Here is a 21,768-nt window from a genome sequence, read left to right as displayed (position 1 = left end):
GTTAAGCACTGTGGCTATATCAACGGGACATAAAATATTATATTCGAGCCATTAAGCGGAACTACAAGCCTCGCCTTGGCCAATATGGCTCCTCTGCGACTTAGCAGATCGTCATACCTGGTATCGTTTTGTCTGTGAAAACAGCTGTAAAGGGCTTTGAATAAATGTTCTCCCTAACCCAATAAACCACTTTCACACAGTTTGAGTCAGGACAGCAAAATGGCTCATGGCAAGTGAACATCTGTCTTTATTTCATCCATTCATTACAACGCAGGTTTGTGGTTAAATTGAAAAAAATAGTGATGATGGTCTGAAAATATGATTATGATTGTCCTGTTCTGTCCCAGGTTGTCAGTCAAATTCTGATTTCTTTATGCTGCAAACAAAAGTGAGTTTTCTCTTCATGCAACTTCATTTTAAACGTCAGTGAAATTGCTTTAAAACTTTGTAATTGCCTGTAGGATCCACGAGATGGCAGGAAAGCACTACTTTTGTCTGAATGAAATTCCTAAACTCACTACATATTTTAGTTCCTTGCGACCACTGTGGTGCCAAATCACTGCTTTTTTACTAAATAAAACTGCATTTCTAGAAATGTTAACAAATAAAAGAGAAAGCCATTACTATAGCAACGAAACAAATAGATTGTGAGTTGTAATTTTTTAATATCCTCAGAGCCATTGTTTATTAAATGAGTGGGTCAGTCTCCCTCCGGCCAGAGGAGTTCAGTCCATATGATATATGATGGCAGTCCACTCGTCTCTGCTCCACTGGACCCTGTCCAACACCTGTTCTCCCATCAGGGGATGCTGTGTTGCCGTGGCAAGGCTACGCCACCGCACAGATTGGGACTGCCCAGTTGGGGTTGCGGAGAGGATGAAGTATGAGCTTCCCTGCTATGAAATGTAAACGCTAACTGGAAGGGGGGGGGCTTTGTAGAAATAAATGCTCCCTTTGTGGAAATTTCTCATTATATATGCATGACTGAGTGAAATCATAATAACTGCAGATAGATGAAGCATTTCTGATGGATGAGGGAAACAAGATCTATTTGAGAATATACCGCCGAAGTTGTCACACTTATTGGAAACTGGGTTGACTCAAATGAACTTTTGAAGAAATCATTAGCTTTGACATTCACATTCTTTCCCACCCTGTACTGTAAATGGTTTATATGGTATGTCCGGTAAAAGATATACACATTTTTATTGTGGTTTAACTTTAAGCAGTATAAGGTTAAGCAGACTGTCTATTGTCGAGACTTCAAATCATAGATTACATATTGGGAAAATTTTATGCACAAATCCAGTCAGTTCACAGAGGGCTTACAGTACATTTTGTTGCAACTGCACGTACAATACTAACGTGGATGCACGTACTTCTCTGCCCCGAGGAAATTAAAATGCACTCTCCAATTTGTCCAGTAGAGGGCAAGATAAAGCCATAAATTTGGAATTGGGTAAAGTTTTCAACTAGCAATTGGAAACCTGGTGTTTGGGATAAGATCATTTTATAAATTAAATTGAATGTAAATCTTTGAGTGCATGCAAATCTCAGAAATTGAAACATAATTTAAGTCAGTGTGAACATTTTGTCTTGAACAATCTTATGAAGACGACTTTATATTTTTTTCACAGTCAGACTATTTCTGAATCAACCATCCTGTAAGAAGAATATTAATCAGAGCATTTTTTTATTCGATTATTTCTTTAACAGAGAAGACCAAGAGAAAGAATGATGCTATTTGACATGTCGGGTGTTGTTAGACCGTACCAATATGGCCAGCAAACGAGGGGGAGGTCCTGTCTTCGACCAGGGATCAAACCAAAAGTGATGACATGCACGACCCTCAGTTTGTCTCGAGCCGGTCAGATGGAGACAGCTGGGTGAATTTATCGACCTTTACGCACGAATTACTCCGACTTTTGTCCCGCCTGGTAGGATAGGTGAGTATTTTTTTAATTGCCATTTTCGGGTGTGGTTCACATAGCATACATTTGGCCAACTACTTCACTCAGCGGAGGATGATGCTGCGTGTCGCTCATGCAGAAAACTATCAATAATTTGTATTTCTTTAAGAGCATAACATTTTAACTTTAACAATAATATCGCATATAATAGTGATTTTGCGTGTATTTTACACGTTATAGGGTCACATAGAATGATTGTTTTGGCAAGTCTTTATACATATGCATATAGGTTTGTCCTTTTTTGCAAAATCAACAGGTTCTAATAACTTTTTTTCGATTATATTTGATGTGATGCCAACTCAGAGAATGCATCCCACAACCAATGATTGTCTGTTCGTTGAAATCAGTTTTAATTATTGGAGCACAAATCCTTTGGAAAGATATTCTTATAACATCAGTGTAGCACTGGCCTGGGCAACGCACGTCCCATTGGACACTGCTCAATAATATGGAATTTAACTTTTTTTAATCGAATTTTTCCACATCTTTTTTATGAAGAGTATTTTAATCATCCACATTTGTTGAATTATTTTTAGCTTTTTTACCGAAATGTTTTTAATTGGTCAACAATAAGGGGTTATTCTGTGGGTCAAATTGACCCATAGCAAAGTTTGGATTTATTTATTTTATTTTCTAGAGGAGGTGGGGGGGGGGGGGTGCAGGTAGAGGTTTTTCTTAATGGACTGGAGGAATATGATGGCCTCTTCTCTTAAGCCAACTTTTTATTATTATTATTACATTATATTGCGTTATTTTGTAATCCCTTCTAGTTAACCCTGCAGTGACACAAAGGACTAAAAGGGAGTCAGTCTTGTCAAATGCAAAGGCTTTCTTTTAAATTATTTAATGATTTAATTATTTGCAACTATTTGTCCTTTTTTAACATTAAACATCTAATAGGTCACACTGACAAGTGTACCAAAGAAATAAATTAAAAAGAGGGTTAAGGTCATGATGTAATTAAAAAAATATATATACGTATATATATTATTGTCCAATAAATATTTTGTTGTTTCATACATTTAGCCTTCTATTTTTTGAACCTCCTCTTCAAATTGTCAGACCCATCTGTCAGGTTTTTTTTTTTCCAAAAACAAAGAGGATGTCAAACATTTGCCCACTTGTGTTGTAGCATGTTCATATAATCCTCCAACAAGCATTTCTTGTTTAATGAACGTGTTATGTTTGTGCTAGCTATGAAACCAGCAGGATTTTGTTTGAAAAACACTTCAAAACGACGCACGAGCGCAGGCACGTACACGCACGTACAGCATTTTGAAGTGTTTTTCAATTCATGTGCTGACTCGTAAATAAACAGTGCTTGTTGTGAGTCATGATGACAGAGAAGGTACTGCGTGTCGTGCATGCTCAAAATCCAGATTGTCTTGACGCTAGACAACACACGCTCGCTGAGAGTTACTGCAGGAAGAAAGCAAAGAATAATCATCTCAAGGACGTGTGCAGTATGATAGCAAAAGCTGCAGGCCGACCACAACCAGAATCATTTTTAATGGCCGAAAATGTGAAAAAATGCAAGAAATTTGTCTCCGCCAGTTGGAATCACTCTAGTACTTTTGGTAAGGCACTATAGCAAAATATACATGGGACGTATTCCCAAATGTAATAGCGTTGTGGTACATGATTGTTGAATTGAATTTCATGCAGATTGCATGTTTGATTCTTGGCCAGTGCCCCAATACCCAATCCCAATCCGGGATTTAAAAAAAGATGCTTTGTTGTAGGCGTTCAATCAAGTCAACTTTCCAGATCCAAATTAACAACGCGATTTGGGCATCTCGTCTTTCAGTCAGCACCAACCAGAGTTTTTACCAAAAATGAAATTGGCAGCATTGCCACAAGTCTATCCTCAAATACAAAAAAGCACGAGTGAAATACAAAGCATAAAACTAAGGAATGCTGAATTTTCTTGAGCGTGGTTATGATTTCTATCTTAGAGCTATCTTTACAGTATTTCTATGCCAGTTTGTTAAAATATGTCTGTATGTCAAAATTAGAGGTCTCCTGTTCTGTGCTGAGAAATATCAATGAATCCATCGATTAATTTACTGACTCGATTTTATCACAATAGCGCGACACAGACGTGCAGTTTAAAGTGTGACAAATGAAATTGCAGGTCCAACATTTAAGAAGTTATTTGCAAGGAGGAAGAAGCAAGTGCCAATTTTGCTGAGCATTGTTCAATAGCATCAATTCATCTCATTACTGATGATGTCATAATGCGTTTACGCGTGAATGTATAATTATGCGCCCTGCTGTGTATGTGTTTGGTGGAGGGGTGTTGACCCGACAGTGAGGCGGTTGGCCGTCCTCTGCCATCGATCCGACGTCGGTTGAGCAAACTGTGAATGAGAGCATTTCGTCGGGGTCATAGGTCAGCACCAGGCATATATTGTTGGGGCAATTTGTGACATCGCTTTGCATGTGTTTGGGCTGTGGATCTGAGTGCAAAGTGCCTGCCGCTCTTCTTGCAACACTCACTAGATGACACCCTCTGTACATACTGTAGCGCACACACTCGCGCACAAAGCCACACACACGCACGCACACACACACACACACAGTGTTTTTAATGCATACACAACTGTGTATGTGTGTGTGTGTGTGTCTCTGGATTTGTGTGTGTAACATGATCTGCTCTCCAAGGGGTGGAGGATGGACGCTGCAATCCAGCTTGTCAGACTGAAAAGAGGGAAAGAATAGCAGGGATGGTGTGTGTGTGTGTGGCTGGTATGCAGCCCGGGCTAATAGTAAAAGAGCCTGGGGTTCTTATCTGACCTCTCCTGTGTTGACCTTTCACCTCTATCCAAGACAAGCCCTTTGTGTCCACCAAGCTCGAACCTTCGAGAGAGCGTCTGTGTGTGCGTGCGTTGCATCAAAGTCTTGCCTAAACATTGTTATCTCCACTGACCTCAGATGTGATGAGACCTCAGTGAAGCTTTTATTTTCTCTAAAGTTCCCTCTATAAACATTCGGATATGTTGATTGGAATATTTGTGTGTGTCAGTTGTGTACCGTGCATGGTGTCAATATTGATTGAGGAATGAATGCCGGTAAATTGTTACTTTAAAAAAGAGCTACCAAGTGTTGAAATGCTAAGCAGCCCGTGTCAGTGACATCCTGAAAGAAAGGGGGCTCCCGAGTTTAAAGGGGGTCCTAACTACAGGTTTTGTATTTGGGTGCCTGAGTGTGGTGATGGGAAGGCAGGGACCAAGGGGTCATAAAACACTACAATAGTGTGTCTCTCCCCAGGGTGAAAGAGAGACAGAAAGAGAAGAAGAGATAGGGAGGCGGGGGGCGGGAGGGGATTTAGGGATGAAAGGATCTCCCACTTCCACGTCAGGGAGACGGGAAGGAGGGGGGATGCAAAGAGGAAAGATCAACAAAGGTTATGTGAAAGATTTAACCACAACTAGTATATGCCTTTTTTTAGCACAAACCTTTGATAGACATCTTATAAGTGAAAAGTTGCGGAAATCAGCAATCCACAAAAAGGCAACATGATTAAAAGCGTTCCTAACCTCTGAGCAGATGGAACAAATCTGATTGACGTATTATTTGCTTAATAGCATGATCACTGTGGTCATTTTGAATTCAGTCTAAATAATAAAAAAATACAAATATGTTTAAAAAAAAAATCTATATAAATCATCAATCATTCAGGACATTGATGAATCCATGCAACTGGACTCTTGTTTGTTGAATTTCTGCTTCCTTGTTTTCCAAAATTGTTCAAAAATGACTTAGTCCATTATGCTAATAGACCAACCCTTTCTACATTTTTAAAAAGCAACTTTCTGGACACCCTGTGATATTTAAATGCTTTCCTCTAATATTTTAGTGGGGTACTAATGCAAAGTGACACTTTGTCATTTGGATTGTTATGTTGATTGACTGTTGGTCCCGGTTTTTGGTCGGGAGGACGCTTCCCTGCTTTCATCCTGTGTCTCCCCGTGGTTGTAAACGTCAGTCTGCTGTTTGCCAGAAGGTGTGATTACTTCCTCTGCTTCCTCTCCTTCCATGTTATGACCGGCCTTCCTCCCCTCGTCTCTCTACAAAGCAGTGCGAGGCAATGGCGGTTCGCATTGTTTCTTTACATCATGAAAGTGTGGAAGCAGAAGGTTGTTGTCGAAATTAAAGATTAAAGTCCCAATGATTGTCACACCCACATCTGGGTGTGGTGAAATTTGTCCTCTGCATTTAACCCATCCCCATGTGATTTTAATCCATCCCCTGGGGAAGAGGGGAGCAGTGAGCAGCAGCGGTGCCGCGCTCGGAAATCATTTGGTGATCTAACCCCCCAATTCCAACCCTTAATGCTGAGTGCCAAGCAGGGAGGCAATGGGTCCCATTTTTAGAGTCTTTGGTATGACCCGGCCGGGGTTTGAACCCACAACCTTCCAGTCTCAGGGCGGACACTCTACCACTAGGTCACTGAGCTGAAATGGGTACGTCCCCCAAATAAATGCTAAGGCCAGAATATCAAGTTTTTACATCCGTTTGCACAGCAACCTATGAACCACATCCAGTTAACTTTTATCGTAATTGGAATTATATACATCGATAGAATTTACCAACGATGACACCCGACATGCTATCATCTTATCAAACTCGACGTAATTGCCAGACTTCTTTACACTTTTGTGACAGATGTGGAATGTTCATCTGCGACACGATGGTCCCTAATGGAGACGTTTTGTACGGCGCTTGGATCTGATTAGATGTTGCCGTTGTTCCTGATAGTGTGTTCACTGAGTGAATGTTTTGTTCCTCCTGTGAAACAACGCAGAAATGTTCGTCACTGTGGAGACGGACTGTTTTTTTCTTGTTACTAAGTTTTGTTCTTTCCATCTTAAATAGCTTCAACTGAAAAGGTTCTCAGAATCATCAAGCTTTTCGGGAAGCTGCGGTCCTGCCATCCATCTCGTAAGCGCTACATCACAAAAAGCCCATATGTGCTTTGTTTATTTTTGTAGCTGACCTACAGGTTGCTTAGGTCAGATAGTCATGTTTGTCTTTGTTAGTGTGTTTGTGCACATGTACGCACGCGTGCGTGGTTGTGCTCGCTTGGCTTGGTATGTGAAATGGGGGCCGCCAACATATGAGCAGAAGGGGGATTAGGTTGGCATTAGCATCCGCCCGTGTTAATTGCCTCCAGGTTGACCCACTTTGGTTACCGATAGATCTGGTTGACCTGCCACATTATAACAGAGTTGCACAATGAGTACGAGAGGGGAAACAAAGCAACAATTTTTGTTGTTGGGATTTAGTGTGTAAGACTAAAGTATTAAACCGTGACATTGAAATGAATTCAGTTATTTACAGTCTACATGTTGTTGAGTTGAAGTGTCAGTTGAACAGATCACATTTTGACTGAGTGTTTTCTTCATTGAGGCTGCGGTGAACCAGAGAGAGCTGCGGGGAGAGAGAGAGCGAGAGAGAGAGAGCGGAGAAAAACAAAAAGGGAGTAGCGTCTAGGTCAGGGTGTCCTTACTCTGTCAGTGCAGCTGATTTTATGGCATGCCGTCTGGACACATGCCTCCATTAGTAAGTGCTGGTAATGTGTATGCGGTGATGTGCCTCTGGAAGTTTCCGCCTGTTCTTTGCCTTTGCAACTCTGACTTTATTTGATTTTTTTAAAGATTATCTTCTCCATTATTGTTCAGATTAAATTACATTAATTATGAGGAGGGGGTGATCTTGCTGCAACACTTAATTATGAGATCAAATAATTGCTGCAGTTATTTTTTATTTCTGCTCCTTAGTCTGTTTGAATGTTTTGTCATGAAGGGGGACCACGTGTATTTCTTGGCAAAAGTTATTTTGATCGATATTTGTTATGATTATATCTGTTGGATCTATTGACTGTTTTGTATTATTTCCACATCCAGTGGCCAAAGGGGTGTATATTCAACTGCATACCAAGTGTTAAGATGTCATTGTGGTTGCAAGCTTTATTGACAAATACAATTTAGAATCCATTTAAATAATGATGTTCAGAAGTCTTTGTATACTTTCATCCCACAAATGAATTATTATACCCACATTTATAGACTAACGCGAACCAGAGTGACTCACTCGTATGCTCTTCTTGCCGCAACCCAGCCGTTTTCTCGACTAATAACGTTTGGGAAAGTGTGCTTAAGGCCTGTACTGGTTGATCATTGACCTTCCCTTCAGATGGAAGTAAAGCAATGAATCAAATTAGAGGGATTCTAACCTGTTTTCTCAGATCACCAATGGGGAACTCCTATGCGGGCCAGCTGCGGACCACGCGCTTTGAGGAGGTCCTTCACAACTCCATCGAAGCATCACTCAGGTCCAACATCGTCGTGCCGCGGCCAGTTTTCTCCCAACTCTACCTGGAGGCGGAGCAGCCGTCGACACACAATGGTGACACCCACGTGCCACTTTCACAATCTCCCATAAATTGTGTGAATGCTGCCCCGGAAAATGCCAAAAGGCTGAAAAAAGGAAATAGCATGAGGGCCATAAGCCTTTTTTGTATCAAAGCTTAGTACTTGCAAATGACCCGAATTGTGTGTATGTGTGTGCTCGCACATTTGAGAGCAAGAGCGTGACCTCAGAGGTGCCGCTTTGACATTAGCTGTCTTCCATGTCTATCCGCAGGTCGCACGGAGAACGACGAGGAGGACGAAGAAGACGGCTCTGAATCCAACAGTCCTCCAATACCCTATCAGATGAAGCCCCCTCCTGATGGATGCTGCACCACAGATGGTTTGTGCAAGACAGGTTTACTCTTTACGAGCCAGTTCTTGGTAAAAAATAGCAAGTCTCCCTTCCTGTAGGCTTCTGTCAGGCAGGCAGGGATCTGCGTCTTTCATCACTGGCGTCAGACTCCTTGGATTTGTTGCCGGGATTCATGCTGATCGGGCTGAAGTCCCCCTCCCTTCCCGAGAACCTGCTGGTGGGTGCCGTGGACCATCGTTTCCTGCCAGATGAACGGGGTCACAACGCTCTGCTGGGTAAGACAGAAGGAAAATCTTGAGCGCTCTCTATTAAATGCAGCTGGGAAGCTATCGATTCTCATCACGCCCACGTATTTGCTCGCAGGCTTTTCGGGGTATTGCATGGGATGTGGAGAAAAGGGCTTTCGCTATTTCACAGACTTTGCCAACCACATCAACCTGAAACTCAGCACCCAGCCTAAGAAACAGAAGCACTTAAAGTTCCATCTGTACCGTGACAACCAAGGTGTGCTGGTTAAAGGATCACCCATTTGCTGGAAGGGACACGGTAAGATTGGTTCGTATCAACTTTATAATACTTTGGGGGGGTTTCATTAGAATTAGTATTTTACTTTTTTTTTTCTATTCAGTTGGTGTTAGTGTTTTTCTATAGCATGTTTGTTGGTTTTAATTTGGATTTATTTTACTAGTGTGTAGTAGATTTTGCATTAGCTGTATTTATTCATTTATTTTTATTTTATTGTTTGTTCGTTTTTTAATTGTTTTATTTTTTTTATTTTTTTAATCGAGTATTCTTTTTTTTTTTTTTTCAACAGTAGTGGCTCCTCAGATTCTTTTTTAAAAGCAGAGCAATTGTGACCAAACTTTTAGACTGCCTGGTGGTCGTTTTATCCAAAGGTTCATTTTACCAATTCGTGTACACACTGCAATAACATTTACGCTGGTCCAGGTGGACTAGCAGTAAAAGGGTAAGAACAGGTCAGACGGAAATTATAGCCTGTGATGTCATCACACTCGTGAAAAGGACACTACCCAAATCAGCACTCCGCACCTCCAGCAACTATAAAATCATTTTTGAAGATGAAGAAGATACTTAATTATTGAATATTGTCAGGCACCACAATGAAGTGAGTCCCCCTACTAAAAGAAATGTGATGTCAGTAAATATTCTCTGCTGCGTTTCAGGTGGGCGGATAAGACAGATGAGCTCGAGTCTCTCTGAGACTCATGCGGCGTCAGATGAGCAGTCATCGAGTGCGCCGTTGTTGCATTCCTCACACGCACCTGGCAGCTATGCAGGTATAACAACAAAATAGGCACTTGCACTTCCAGATGAAGTGACAATAAGAAGTTACTCAGTCATCTTCCTGTCCATATGCAGCTGCATCTCACGCAAACGGCGTCGCTCAAACTTCCGATACCCCGCAGCCGCTGACAAATGGCACCAACGCCGCTTCTTCAAGCGCTCAGACGGTGATAAATCATTCGGGACCAGGGAGACCATCAGCTACAGGTAACGTAAATGCACAGTAAGAAATGTCAAAAATTACAATTGAAGATGTTGACGTAACGTTGGCTTTTTGTCCCATGCCTCAATCCATATTTGTGGTCAAACTAATAATATTAAATTCACGTTATGGCAGCCATTGTGTCTGCTATCATTAACCCCCTGGGTTTGTTCACACCTCTGAAAAGGAGCGCAGCCCCCTGTATTATAACGCCAGCGCTGTAGGGAGGCTGTCAGCTGCATTGTTTTGAGGATTGTCTTTTGTCTGCCTGATTTCATTTGCCAACACTTGAGGCACTAAAATTCCCCCCCTCACTTTCTTCTCTCTCCCTCGCTCGGTGGCCTCTATAAACCGGGGTTGTAAAATACTCTCTTCTTTTCCTTGCTATTTTCTCGCTGAATAAAAAAAAGCTTCCTTCCTGTCAGTGTTGTGTTTTTTTCATGACTTCTCTAACAAGTGCGACTCCAGTCTCCATCGCTGCATTTCAACAGGGGGTTTAGTACAAACATAAAATTCAACTGCATCCAAATAGGCTCATTGAAAAACAATATAAATTGTATTGAAGAAAACTGAAACATTTGAGAGCAGTCAGAAAGATGCTCAGTAACGTTTCTGTTAAATAAACCATTATCCATTGTTTCTTGCTCCAGGGTTGCAGACAAATGCCGGACCCCCCAAAAAGAGGCATAAGGGTTGGTCTCCTGAAACTTCAAGTGCTTTGCTAGAAAACGCAGGCAAGACGCCAACATCTTCTTCACTTTTGACATCATCAACAGTAACTGCAAATGGAGCCAGATTAGGTAAAAAAAAGAAAAATCATAAAGAAAAAAAATGCTCATTTAATTTCATATGAGGTCTAATTTCTTTAGTTGTGTTTTCTTACACATTTAGATGCCTCTGCCACGCTGAGCTCCTCACAGAGGTCCTTAAGCACGCTTTCTCCCTCTGGCCTGTCTGTAGCTGTGCCTGATCAGCTGTTGCACACTTGCGGATTACAACCTGTCATCTTTAAAGGTCAGACACATTCATATGACCTAATTCACTGCCAGATGGATTCAAAGCAGAACATTTTGGCTCTTTGCAGGCATCAACCCCAGAGAGTTATTTGTCAGTTTAGATTTTCATCATTAGTGCAATGATACTTCAATTAATCTTGTAAAATGTTTTATCTGCATACCTCTCCTGGATACAGGTCATGGCCCTCTTCCACAGCTGACTGGCAATTTTAGTGAAGTACTCGTCAGCTCTCTTCTGCAGAGTTGCTACTTGAGCTCTCAGACCCTCCCTAGAGTATATCAGCACTACGGACCCTCGCCCATTCAGCCACTGTCTACTGAGATGCAGATCCTCCTCACTGTCTACTACCTTGTTCAGCTCGGTCAGTGTCTCACGCTGTTAACACCTGAAAGCACAGCAGCATCCAGCTGAAACGTGATTTGTTTTCTCCCCCAGTTTATTGTTGTTATTACACTCAATGGCCATTAGACGGCCGATTGGCATACATTTGTGTTTACCGTAATTTTCGGACTATAAGTCGCGTTCTTTTTCATAGTTTGGGTGGGGGGGCGACTTATACTCAGGAGCGACTTATATACATATATATGTTTTTTTTTCACTATTTGGGACGTTTTATGGCTGGTGCGACTTATACTCCGGTGCGACTTATAGTCCGAAAATTACGGTATATGAATCTAAAATTACAAATTTAGAAACTTCTTCAATATTTTTCATCCTGCAAGCTTGTTGTGTTTTTAAAACACAGTTTTCCAGAGAATTCTTTTAATTGTTTGATTTGACTTGTTTCCTCCATGCTTATGATTTCTGTCTTCTACCCCCAACATTTGCAAGGCCCCGAGCAAGTGCCCCTGATTGAGGACTTGGAGCAGATATTCATGAGATCATGGAGGGAATCCCACCTCAGTGAAATCAGACATAATCAACAACCTCAGACACCAGCCACCCAAGGGCGGCACTATGGAATTGAGGTTCCGTATATATTTAGTAGGAACAGTGATGTATGTATTATAACCTGTGCCATCCAAGATGCTATTACTGTTTCTGTTCTTCACAGTAAATTATGTTATAAAAATGCTTTTGTACGATTTAAGGTGCGTGGCAGTAACATTAGTTTTCTTTCCTTGGCCCTTCAGGCCCCTCCTGCCCTTCCAGGGCTCCCTCAGCATCTTGGCTTAGCACCACACCAGCCTCTGACGCCCAGCCAGCTTCCTTGGCTCGCTCAGTTGGCCGCGTCGTCCTGCGGAGAAGGGGTGGTGGTGTTGGGGGAACAAGTTGGATCTTTGGCTCAGGGCCTTCAGCAGATGTTTAGCAAGTTAATGGAGGGACGCTTTGAAAACACAAATTACATCGTCGTCATTGTGACCGCTTCTGGACATGAAACGCAGTCCTGTGTGGTTGTCACAGGTGGGAATTTGAATCTTTCAAAATAAAAATAAATGTTTTTTTTTTTTCATTTGAAAAGACATTATGCATTTGTGTGCTTTCGGTATAGGTAAACACCAGTGTCGGGCTTTGGCCGAAAATATGTTTTCTCCCAATGAGGGTTTAAGAGAAATCAACCAGCAGCTTTCTTCCGGTGAAGCCCAGGAGCTAATCCAGTTCTGCAGTTCCCTCGGACAAGGTGTGCTTGATTATCGCCCTTGGAACGCACGAGTCTCTATTGTGTTTCCTTTGTGCATGTTCTGTCCTGTTACAATTTGTATGATGATATGACGTCTCGTCTACGGGCACGTTGACGTGATTAGATGAGGCATACCCAGTATCTAACTTCCTGTTTCGGTGCAGACGGTGATATGGATTTCCTCCTGGACAGCGCAACCTTGGACAGCAACGAGCCTTCTCCCTTATCCAGCGGTCAGGAATCATCGGAGGAAAAAAGCGTGAAAAACACACACAGTCCAAAAGACTCAAACAGCCCTAAAGATAAAATTCTGCCTTCTAAGGAAACTTGTTCAGGTAAAACAGATGACACAAATACTAGTATTTTCTTTTTGCAATTTTTTTATTCCATGAACTTGTGTGTGCTCGCATGTAGAGTTCTCAGTGGAGTGGCGGGACATCCGACCCATCCAGTTGGCAGTAGCCAGAAAGCTGCTGTCTCACGTTTGCGCCATAGCAGACTCCAGCACACAGAACTTGGACCTCGTGTCCTTCGACAGAGTCAACTTCCTCATCCTGGTCCCGCCCTCCGAGGTCACCTTTCAACAGACTGTGCTCCACCTGTGGAGCTCTGGTGAGTCACATGTCTCCACACATTTCCATTTCTTCGACTACTTTCCCTGTCCACGTTGACTTGAACCTCGGATTTCAGGTGTTCTCCAAGAACTCGGAAGTCTGGAGCAAGATTGTGTGTCTCAGCGGGAGGCTGAGCGCTATGTGGTGAAAATGGATCAAAGCGCTCAAGTGCGAGTTGACGGCCTGATACAGGAAGCACACAGCAACTCCTACACACTTTACATCCTGGTCCATGACCACGCCCACTGGGACGTCAGCAGGTCAAAGACAAGCAGACAAGCAGAGTTAAATTCAACAAGAGTTTTTACTTTTTGACATTTGTTTCCTGTACCTATTGTTTCGCAGTGCTTCTTACTGTAGCGCGGACTCGGGTTTGGGTCTGGTGGACCAACTCCTGAATTCCAGACGGGTCAGAGATGCTCCAAACATTCTGATTCTCCACGTTACTTCCTTCCCGTTTGCTCTGCAGACACAATTCACACGCATCAGCCCCTATAATGAGATCCACTGGCCGCCTTCATTCAGTAATGTGAGGTTTCATTCTACAAGTGCTAATAAAAGCATCCGTACAACAGAAGCACATTGTAACCATTTGTTGTGCATATGTAGGATGTGGATTTGTATCACGAGAGAACTCGCTACTTTGGTGTGTCAGAGCTTTTAGAGTCGACACGCTCGGGAAGCAGCCTGCCGCTGATGCGATGCGATTCTTCTTTTGAGAGCATGGCATCTGCCCTGGAGGAAAGGTACACGCTGTCAGCAAAAAAAAAAAAGCTATAGGTAAAACTGCTTAATATGTAAAAAAACGTTTCATTTAGGTTTCCAAAGCTGCACAGCGCCGTGATCCGTACGACAGTTCTGATCCACCACTACTGCACGGCGCTGATGGCCGTTTCTGGAAGAATCGGCGGCTCACACAATCTCCACAAGCACACGTCTGTGGAGACCCTGGGCATCGTGCAGGCGCTGCTCAGTGCCGCCCAGCAATGCCCCGCCCACCATGGTCACATGATCCTGCTGCGCATCCCCTCGCTGGCTCTGGCGGCGTGGGCGCATCGGCGGCTATCCCGGGTGAGGAGACAGCTGGGTCTTGAAGAGAGATTTGAGATCATACTAGGGAATCCGAGCCAGCCGCTGAATGTTGGACACAGCTTTATTGATCAAATTAAGGTATGCAAAAGTAGTGAGTAAATAGTTCAAGTCAAGAAATATGACTTGACTTTTATGCCTTATGTAGCTATGGCTAAAAATCCAAGAAGCTGATTGGGTGCCTCGTACCTACTTGGAGCTTGAAGCGCTTCCTTGCATTCTGATCCTGACGGGAGCTGAACCTCAAGGAGAATCACTTCCCAGGTTGGCACGCTAAGACCAAAGCAGTTTAGCATTTAGCAATTTTAATATTGATTTCATCCTCGTCCCTCAGGTCACTAAAGTACTGTGACCTTCGAGTGATAAGCTGCTCCTATCTTCAACGTACCACACTGGAGCAAGAGTTGGGACTTGCGGCATACCTGCTGAAGGCGGAGTCCCGATCCCCGCATAACCCGGGGCCGGGAAGTGACCTGCTGGAGAGCGATGCGGAAAAACTCAGTAGCACCGACAATGAGGAAGAGGAGGGCCAGGAAAATGGTAGTCAGTGATGATTTATTCAATGACTTCATTTGCATTCATGTGTTCCTCTTTGCTTTCTTTCTAGAAAGCTCTCCTGTGTCCTCCAACCAGCCGCTCCAGTCCAGCCCGGATATTGCAGCAGGAGCAGCAGCAGCAGACCCGTCTCCAACCCAGAGCAGCACATCAACGTCCCCGAAAGCTCCAAAGAGCACAGTGGAAACCACGCCGTCTCCCTCGCCAGCTCACACTCAACTTCCTCCCCAGTCGTCTTCTCAGCCATTTGTATTCCATCAACCTTCAATTCTTCACCCAAGTCAGTTGATGGCCCAAACCTATTCCCTGGCCCAACCCATTTTCCAGCCGCAGATTCTGAGGCAGAGCCAGTTACTAGCTTCAGCGAACCCCCAACTTTACTTCCAAACGCTCCCGCAGCACCAAATCCCCCACGCACCGCCCCAACAGCTGGCCCCTGCCCGGCCTCGTCGTCACCCTTCCAAATCCACTTCTTCTAGCTCTTCGTCGCCCCAAGCCTCTTCGCCTCATCTGAGCTGCTCCTGGGCACGGGGAGTAAGTCGGCCGCCCTCCGTGCTCCTCCCCCGCTCGCTTTACGACATCATCACGGCCAACGATGGCAGCGGGCTCCCGCGATGCACCTCCTTCCTGCCGCATATGTCGGTAGCGTGGGCTAGCAGCTTCAGGTGAGACTCCCAACAACAACAACACCTTCCTTTTCTTCCACACTCACAAATGCTTTTGTGTGCAGACCTTTGCTGAGTAAGATGATGACGTGCACAGAACAGTCGCTTTACTACCGCCAGTGGACGATCCCCCGCCCTTACCACATGGACAGCAGCAATCGCACCGAAGGACGCAGCGACAACTTTCACCCTCGCAGGCTACTTCTCAGCGGACCCCCGCAGGTACTTCCAATCCTTTTCTTACTCAATGTCAAAATTCATGCTCCGTATTGACAATCTTTTGGCATGATGTCATTGGACAGGTGGGTAAGACCGGCGCGTACCTGCACTTCCTGGGTATTTTGTCTCGGATGCTGATCAGGCTGATGGAGGTGGATATCTACAATGAAGAGGAAATCAATTTAAGTGAGTACATGTCCAGATGATGATAAAGAAATCATTTACACAGTTGTGTTCAAGTGTTGTTTGTGTGTGTATTTTAGATGTCCAATTAGACAGGGTTCAATACAGCCCGCCCAATGCCTTGTGGCCGGACCCAGACGTTTTGAAGACTTTACCCTTTGACTACATAGTCCACGACCCCAAATATGACGACATCAGCTTAGTGTACTGCCCTGGATATAGACCAGCCTCTGATGGTAGGCACGGTCCGACAAATATCGAAAATGGTCCACAAGGGAGCATATTTATATTCAACAACTTCATTTCATGATGTTGTCACTAAAGTATTGTGTTTTTTTGTTGCCTTTGCAAGCCAACCCAGCACACCAAGAGGAAGTGTGCCTCCGGAGGCGCACAACCAGGATCAAACTGTCCAAGTATGCGGCCTTTAACACTTATCACCATTGTGAACAGTGTCACCTCTACTTGGGCTTCAACCCCAGATACCAGGTCAGCATCACCCAAGCGTACAACTATCATCAATTTTTTTTTTCCAAGACTTTTGATTTTCTTGAATCTAGATGTATGAGTCTACGCTGCATGCCTTCACGTTCACCCATTTGCTGCTTGGAGAAGAAATCCAGCTCTACTTCATCATCCCCAAGTCCAAAGAGCACTACTTTAGTTTCAACCAACCGGGAGGCCAACTGGAGGGGATGCGGCTCCCTCTCGCCGCTGATCGGGTGAGTCTGTGGCAACAGGCCTTGAAAAATGTGCTGCTGTGATTCAACATTCATACAATGATGGCGCTCTTTTGTCAGAGCCCGGACTGCATCAAGAGTCCAATCTTCACTCCGACCACTGGGCGCCATGAACACGGTCTCTTCAACCTTTACCATGCCATGGACGGAGCCTCACATCTCCACATCCTGGTGGTCAAAGAATACGAAATGGCCGTCTACAAAAAGTACTGGCCCAACCACATCCTGCTGGTGCTGCCTCCTGTCTTCAATGGCGCTGGGATAGGTACCCGTCACCGTTACACAACCCGCAAATTTGTTCACAGTGCATCTTTTTAAAAAGTGCTCCGGATTATTTTCTTCCAGGAGCTGCTCACTTCCTGATTAAAGAGCTTTCATACCACAACCTGGAGCTGGAGCGCAGTCGTCGGCAGGAGGGCAGCGGCTCCATCAGTGACGTCTGGCCCTTCATTATCCTGGCAGACGACTCGTGCGTAATGTGGAATGTGGTCGACTTCGACGCACGCAAGTACATGCTCACACACTTTGTACTTGACCTACAATGGTGTTTCTCAAACTTTTTCTCCCAAGTACCACCTAAAAAAAATGCAGAAAGGATTAGACCATTATTGTTTCTTCATTTTCTTATTTACTTTAAGTGCATGCTACAGCTAAAACTGCATTTGTTTGAAGAAAAGTAATAATGGCAACAAAAATAGCTCATCTGAGTTTAATTACAGGGCTGATATCCAGACAAATTCAGTGGTTTTCCTGATAAAATCACTTCAAATATCTTTGGCATTGTGCTGCTAAACATGGATTCCATGTTTTTTCTGCTGTTTTGTGGTCACGCAATACATATTTGGTGGCATCAGACATTCAAATGATTAAGAAATTGAAAAAAACAAGACCGCCTAATATTTTTCCCAAGATTCAGTAGGTCTGCATTTTCATTAAAGGTGAGAAAGTGGACTTACTCCTAAAATTATTATTTATGTAATATTTTACGCCATGATAAAAATATGCACTGTTTTAACATTGTAAACCAAGCAAAATAAAAATAGGTTAAATTAAATATAGTTCAGTACTAATTATACTTATTTTCTAAACAAAGATTAAATGTGCATATTGGAAAATATAAATACAACTAAACTGTACATATAACGCAGTGCTTGAATAGTAAAACAAATGCACTGTTCATGAAAAGTGAGGAAATTGGATTTACACCACTAGAGGGAGCCCACGTTCCACTAATGCTAAGGGAGCAAACGACCATTTGGAAACAGGAACAGAGTTAACAACATGAGTTGTGCTCAAATATTTGCAGATAGGTTCACCAGTAACATTCTGAAGAACTATTTTCTATGAACACTAATAATGATCTTTGGCTTCTCTAAAGGAGAAGCTGTTAAATGCTGAAAGTTGCCAGCTTTCACAGGCAATATAATATCCGCAGAATTCAAAATTGGTTCTGCAGATATGCATCATGTTGGCTTACCAGGATTCTTAACAATTTTTCCCCCCCTCTGCTGCTGCCGTCAGTAGTCCGGTGGAACATTCCGCGTCACTGAAGCAGGTGTTGCAGCACATGGAAGGTTGTCCTGACCTGGCCCACTACGGCCTGTGCGGGATTAGAAAGTGGAGCAGTCGTGTACTCGCCGGTTGGTTCAAAACCTATTTTCCTTCTTTGGAAATGCCAAAATAGTCTCCCGGGACTAAAAGGCGAGTGTGTTCTCTTGTATCCAGGCCCCAATCAGAAAGAGCCTTTCTCCAGAGGTCACCTCCATGACTTCCTCCTTCTCAACGTGGACCGGAGTCAGAACGTCCAATACGACCAGAATCGTTTCACTTGTCACGACGTCGACTTCACCCTGCGGCTGCACAGCGCCGGACTGCTCGTCTGCCGCTTTAACAACTTCAGCGTTATGAAAAAGCAGATCGCCATCGGAGGTTACAGGACCTTCATCATCAAGACGAAGGTAAGGGCGCACATCCACGTCCGACCGTTCAATATCTTTTCGGGGTAACTGACGAGAGGGAAAATGTGCCCAGATGATGGACGTTCCCACTTCAGTGGGGCCCTCTCAGTACGTCTGTGCCCCCGACAGCAAGCACCTTTTCCTGGCCACCCCGGCTCAGCTCCTCCTGGAAAAATATCTCCAACACACCAGCCACAAGCTCTTTCCTCTCAGCACCAAGAACTACGAACACCCGGTCCTGTCTGTGGACTATTACATTAACCTGGGCCCTGAGGTAAGACACTTTTTAGGTTGGAATTGGTTGGAATGTACACGCTGGGTTTCACTTTGCTATCCATTGCCACAGGTGACGGTGTGTTTCGTAAGTTCAAGACCACACTCGGTCAACATCTGCACCACAGGCCTGCTGTTCAGCGGCCTTCTCCTCTGTTTCGCCGACGCATTCGTGACCCCCAGCTTCCTCAAGAAGTTCACCTTCCTCAAAGGTACACCAACATGATGACAATCAAATGTACCTAGTAAAGGAAATCATCTTGGGAGTCATGGCTCGTCCGTCCGTGCCTCCCCGCAGGGGCGACTCTTTGTGTGATCGGTGCAGATCGTAGCTCCTTGAGGCAAACGGTCGGCCGGCTAGAGCTGGAAGAGGAGTGGAGGTTCCGGCTCAGCGACGAATTCCAGACAGCAAACGCCAAGGAGGACCGACCCCTCTTTTTCCTGACGGGAAAACACATATGACGTGGAATGAAGACTTGGACAAAAAATATTGTTTACATGCATGATATGTGCTTTGAACTGAAAACTGCCATTTACAATCCCTTGAAGAAACTCACCACTTGGGGATTTCTCAGCGTACGAGCAGGGAGCCTGCTTTTTGGCAATAAATTAGCGGGATTTGTATCAAAAGTGAGGCACTGACAAAAAAATAAGGAGGTTTTTCCAAAGTAATGATGACGATAACTTAGTGCTTCTTTTTGTGCACTTTCCTACTAAATGTGTGTGAGAAAATGATGCAGGTACAAGTGTGTGCAATGTCTTGATGCAATATTCTGCAGCTTTACTTTCTGCAGACCTGTAATGGTCGACACAATCATTCATTGTATGAGGGTAGCCGATTTTTGGCAACAAGTGTTTTTTTTTTTTCCCCAATAGATGTCCATGTATTTGCATGTTAATTATTTTAAGAGTATTTTGAGTACTTATTTACTGCATGTGTAAGACTGGCTGTTGTTTCTTTGTCAGGATGTAGACTTTGTATTGCTTCCATTTGATTTTTTTTATACTGTAAATTGCATTTCACAATGTACAGCTTTGAACGCATTCATTTGTATAAATGTACAGGTATTTGTAACTTCTCTTGCTTTGTGTTTTTTTAAAAAAAAATTAATTTCTTCAATGGTACTATTTGCCTTCCATGCTATTTTTATCTGTACTTCTTCCTCCCTCACTGAGCTATGTGTCAAGTTTTACACTTTAATAATAGATGTCTGATACTTTGTGGGTGCACTTTATGTTCGTGTGAGCAGTTGTTGTGCTGTGTATAACTGGCGTGATGGCGTCAACAATTCTACATATGGTCCTCCCTCCAGCTTTCTCAAGTTACCTTCGACTAGTCCGTTACTAGATTGCGTTGGGGGTAAATTTAGTTTAAAACCCGGCACGCTGCATTTGCTACAAATACAATTACATCATAATGTGCACCGTTGTTATCTCAACCACGTGGGGAACTTTCGTCACACTTCAGGCCACACTTGGGAACAGAAGACATTACATAACAGCACCACTATGTTGAGCCTCTGGGGGCTCAGGCTACTCCTTCAACATTTCTTCCCTTTACACTGTAGCCAACCACACGGGGGCCCAATGTTCAACTATTTACTTTTTTATTGTTAGTATGGTCCTCTTATGCTGAAATTGTGTGCATGTCAAACATACCTTTAAGATTCATGGCCAAAAAGTTCATCCTTGGTTTGGGGTGTGAAGACTTCTTTTTTTTAAATCCAGTTTTCAAAAGTGTTATGAATCACCTTTGACATCAATAACAGCTTCATGTCTTTTTGAATAGGCTGCACCTTAGCTCAGCTGTCTTTGAGCACTTTTCCCCATTTCTCTCAAGATGCATCAGGCTGGTGGAGAGGCCCAGTGCTTCTTGAGATATTCAATCGGAGTCCAGTCTGGGCTCTGACTGGGCCTATACAGTAGCACAGCTTTTGCATACTTGCACAATTAATCACAAGACACCACTTGTGGGACATCACAACGTGGGCAGGGCCAATGTTGTTTTTTTTGGGTGGTGTGTGGCTCAGTCTGCCTCCTGATAGGCTGAGACCCACCAATGCCCCCAGTCTCCTTGAGCAACACCCGTCTCGGGCATGATTAAATGAACACATTCTTGACCTTGAAAGAAATTCACCACCAAGCTACTCTTGTCTTAGCAAACGTCTCTCGTCCTCTCAGGTGTCTAAACATGTCCAACTTCCAGTGTGTACTGAGCGTCATTATTTTTGGAATTGAACATTTTTACTACACCTCTTTCATTCGCCCTCATTTGTGTGTATCAAATGAAGTGTGCAGTGAGTGTGCAGGGATCCAGAAAATGTGATGTATTTTCCCTCAAACATAGGAGGCACATAGCTGCACAACCAACTGTCTGCAGCCCACAAACACATTGAGGAAATTCTCCCTCCAAATTTGCTCTCTTCTGTCTCCTCCCACTGAACTCTCTCTGCTGGCGGCTCCTTGGTAAATCATTCAGTTCTTGGAAAAGATTGCACGTGTTTCCTTGTTCTCTGCGGCTGAGTTTTGTGTGTGCGTGCGTGTATGTATACACACTCGTGTGTGTTTATGAGAGACTGAGTAAATCACAATGGACACGTGTTTGCGTAGTAGAAACTATGGACTGAT

The 21,768-nt window shown here is 43.6% G+C and overlaps 1 protein-coding gene and 1 long non-coding RNA gene across 5 annotated transcripts; one reads left to right on the top strand and one right to left on the bottom strand.

The window, feature by feature from the left end:
• Positions 1-1,824: 1,824 nt before the first annotated feature.
• On the top strand, positions 1,825-20,215 carry greb1 (growth regulating estrogen receptor binding 1). The gene is made up of 34 exons (XM_061276474.1): positions 1,825-1,946; positions 8,221-8,381; positions 8,619-8,726; positions 8,798-8,974; positions 9,063-9,245; positions 9,884-9,997; positions 10,080-10,211; positions 10,857-11,006; positions 11,098-11,220; positions 11,399-11,584; positions 12,055-12,191; positions 12,357-12,627; positions 12,716-12,844; positions 13,009-13,179; positions 13,259-13,456; positions 13,535-13,718; positions 13,804-13,987; positions 14,068-14,204; positions 14,277-14,628; positions 14,696-14,811; positions 14,882-15,087; positions 15,155-15,767; positions 15,833-15,989; positions 16,070-16,172; positions 16,250-16,405; positions 16,522-16,658; positions 16,730-16,891; positions 16,970-17,174; positions 17,255-17,417; positions 18,431-18,549; positions 18,635-18,867; positions 18,941-19,141; positions 19,214-19,352; positions 19,439-20,215. The coding sequence occupies exons 2-34, from the start codon at positions 8,228-8,230 to the stop codon at positions 19,600-19,602; spliced, it is 5,964 nt and encodes a 1,987-aa protein (XP_061132458.1). The 5' UTR covers positions 1,825-1,946; positions 8,221-8,227; the 3' UTR covers positions 19,603-20,215.
• Positions 13,567-21,069, bottom strand: LOC133152668 (uncharacterized). Of its 4 annotated transcripts, XR_009714172.1 has the most exons (7): positions 20,800-21,069; positions 18,387-19,581; positions 17,290-17,485; positions 14,737-16,146; positions 14,101-14,547; positions 13,790-13,921; positions 13,567-13,703 (listed from the first exon to the last, which is right to left on the bottom strand). It is a non-coding gene; the product is annotated as an uncharacterized LOC133152668 (long non-coding RNA). The 4 variants fall into 4 exon arrangements; XR_009714171.1 differs by having other exon boundaries at positions 13,790-14,547; XR_009714174.1 differs by having other exon boundaries at positions 13,790-14,547; positions 17,296-17,485.
• Between the last annotated feature and the right edge of the window lie 699 nt (positions 21,070-21,768).

The sequence above is a fragment of the Syngnathus typhle genome, linkage group LG4 (assembly GCF_033458585.1).
Source record: "Syngnathus typhle isolate RoL2023-S1 ecotype Sweden linkage group LG4, RoL_Styp_1.0, whole genome shotgun sequence".
Classification (NCBI taxonomy): Eukaryota; Metazoa; Chordata; class Actinopteri; order Syngnathiformes; family Syngnathidae; genus Syngnathus; species Syngnathus typhle.
Note: the sequence above shows the minus strand (reverse complement) of the source record. Positions and strands in the feature narration are given on the sequence as shown.

Bases quoted from the DNA above. Each gene is read 5' to 3' on its own strand.
- greb1 (XM_061276474.1), top strand. From the start codon at position 8,228: ATGGGGAACTCCTATGCGGGCCAGCTGCGGACCACGCGCTTTGAGGAG. The intron at 12,192-12,356 runs GTTCCGTATATA...TTGGCCCTTCAG, and splicing joins GGCGGCACTATGGAATTGAG to GCCCCTCCTGCCCTTCCAGG. The intron at 18,868-18,940 runs GTAAGGGCGCAC...AAATGTGCCCAG, and splicing joins CCTTCATCATCAAGACGAAG to ATGATGGACGTTCCCACTTC.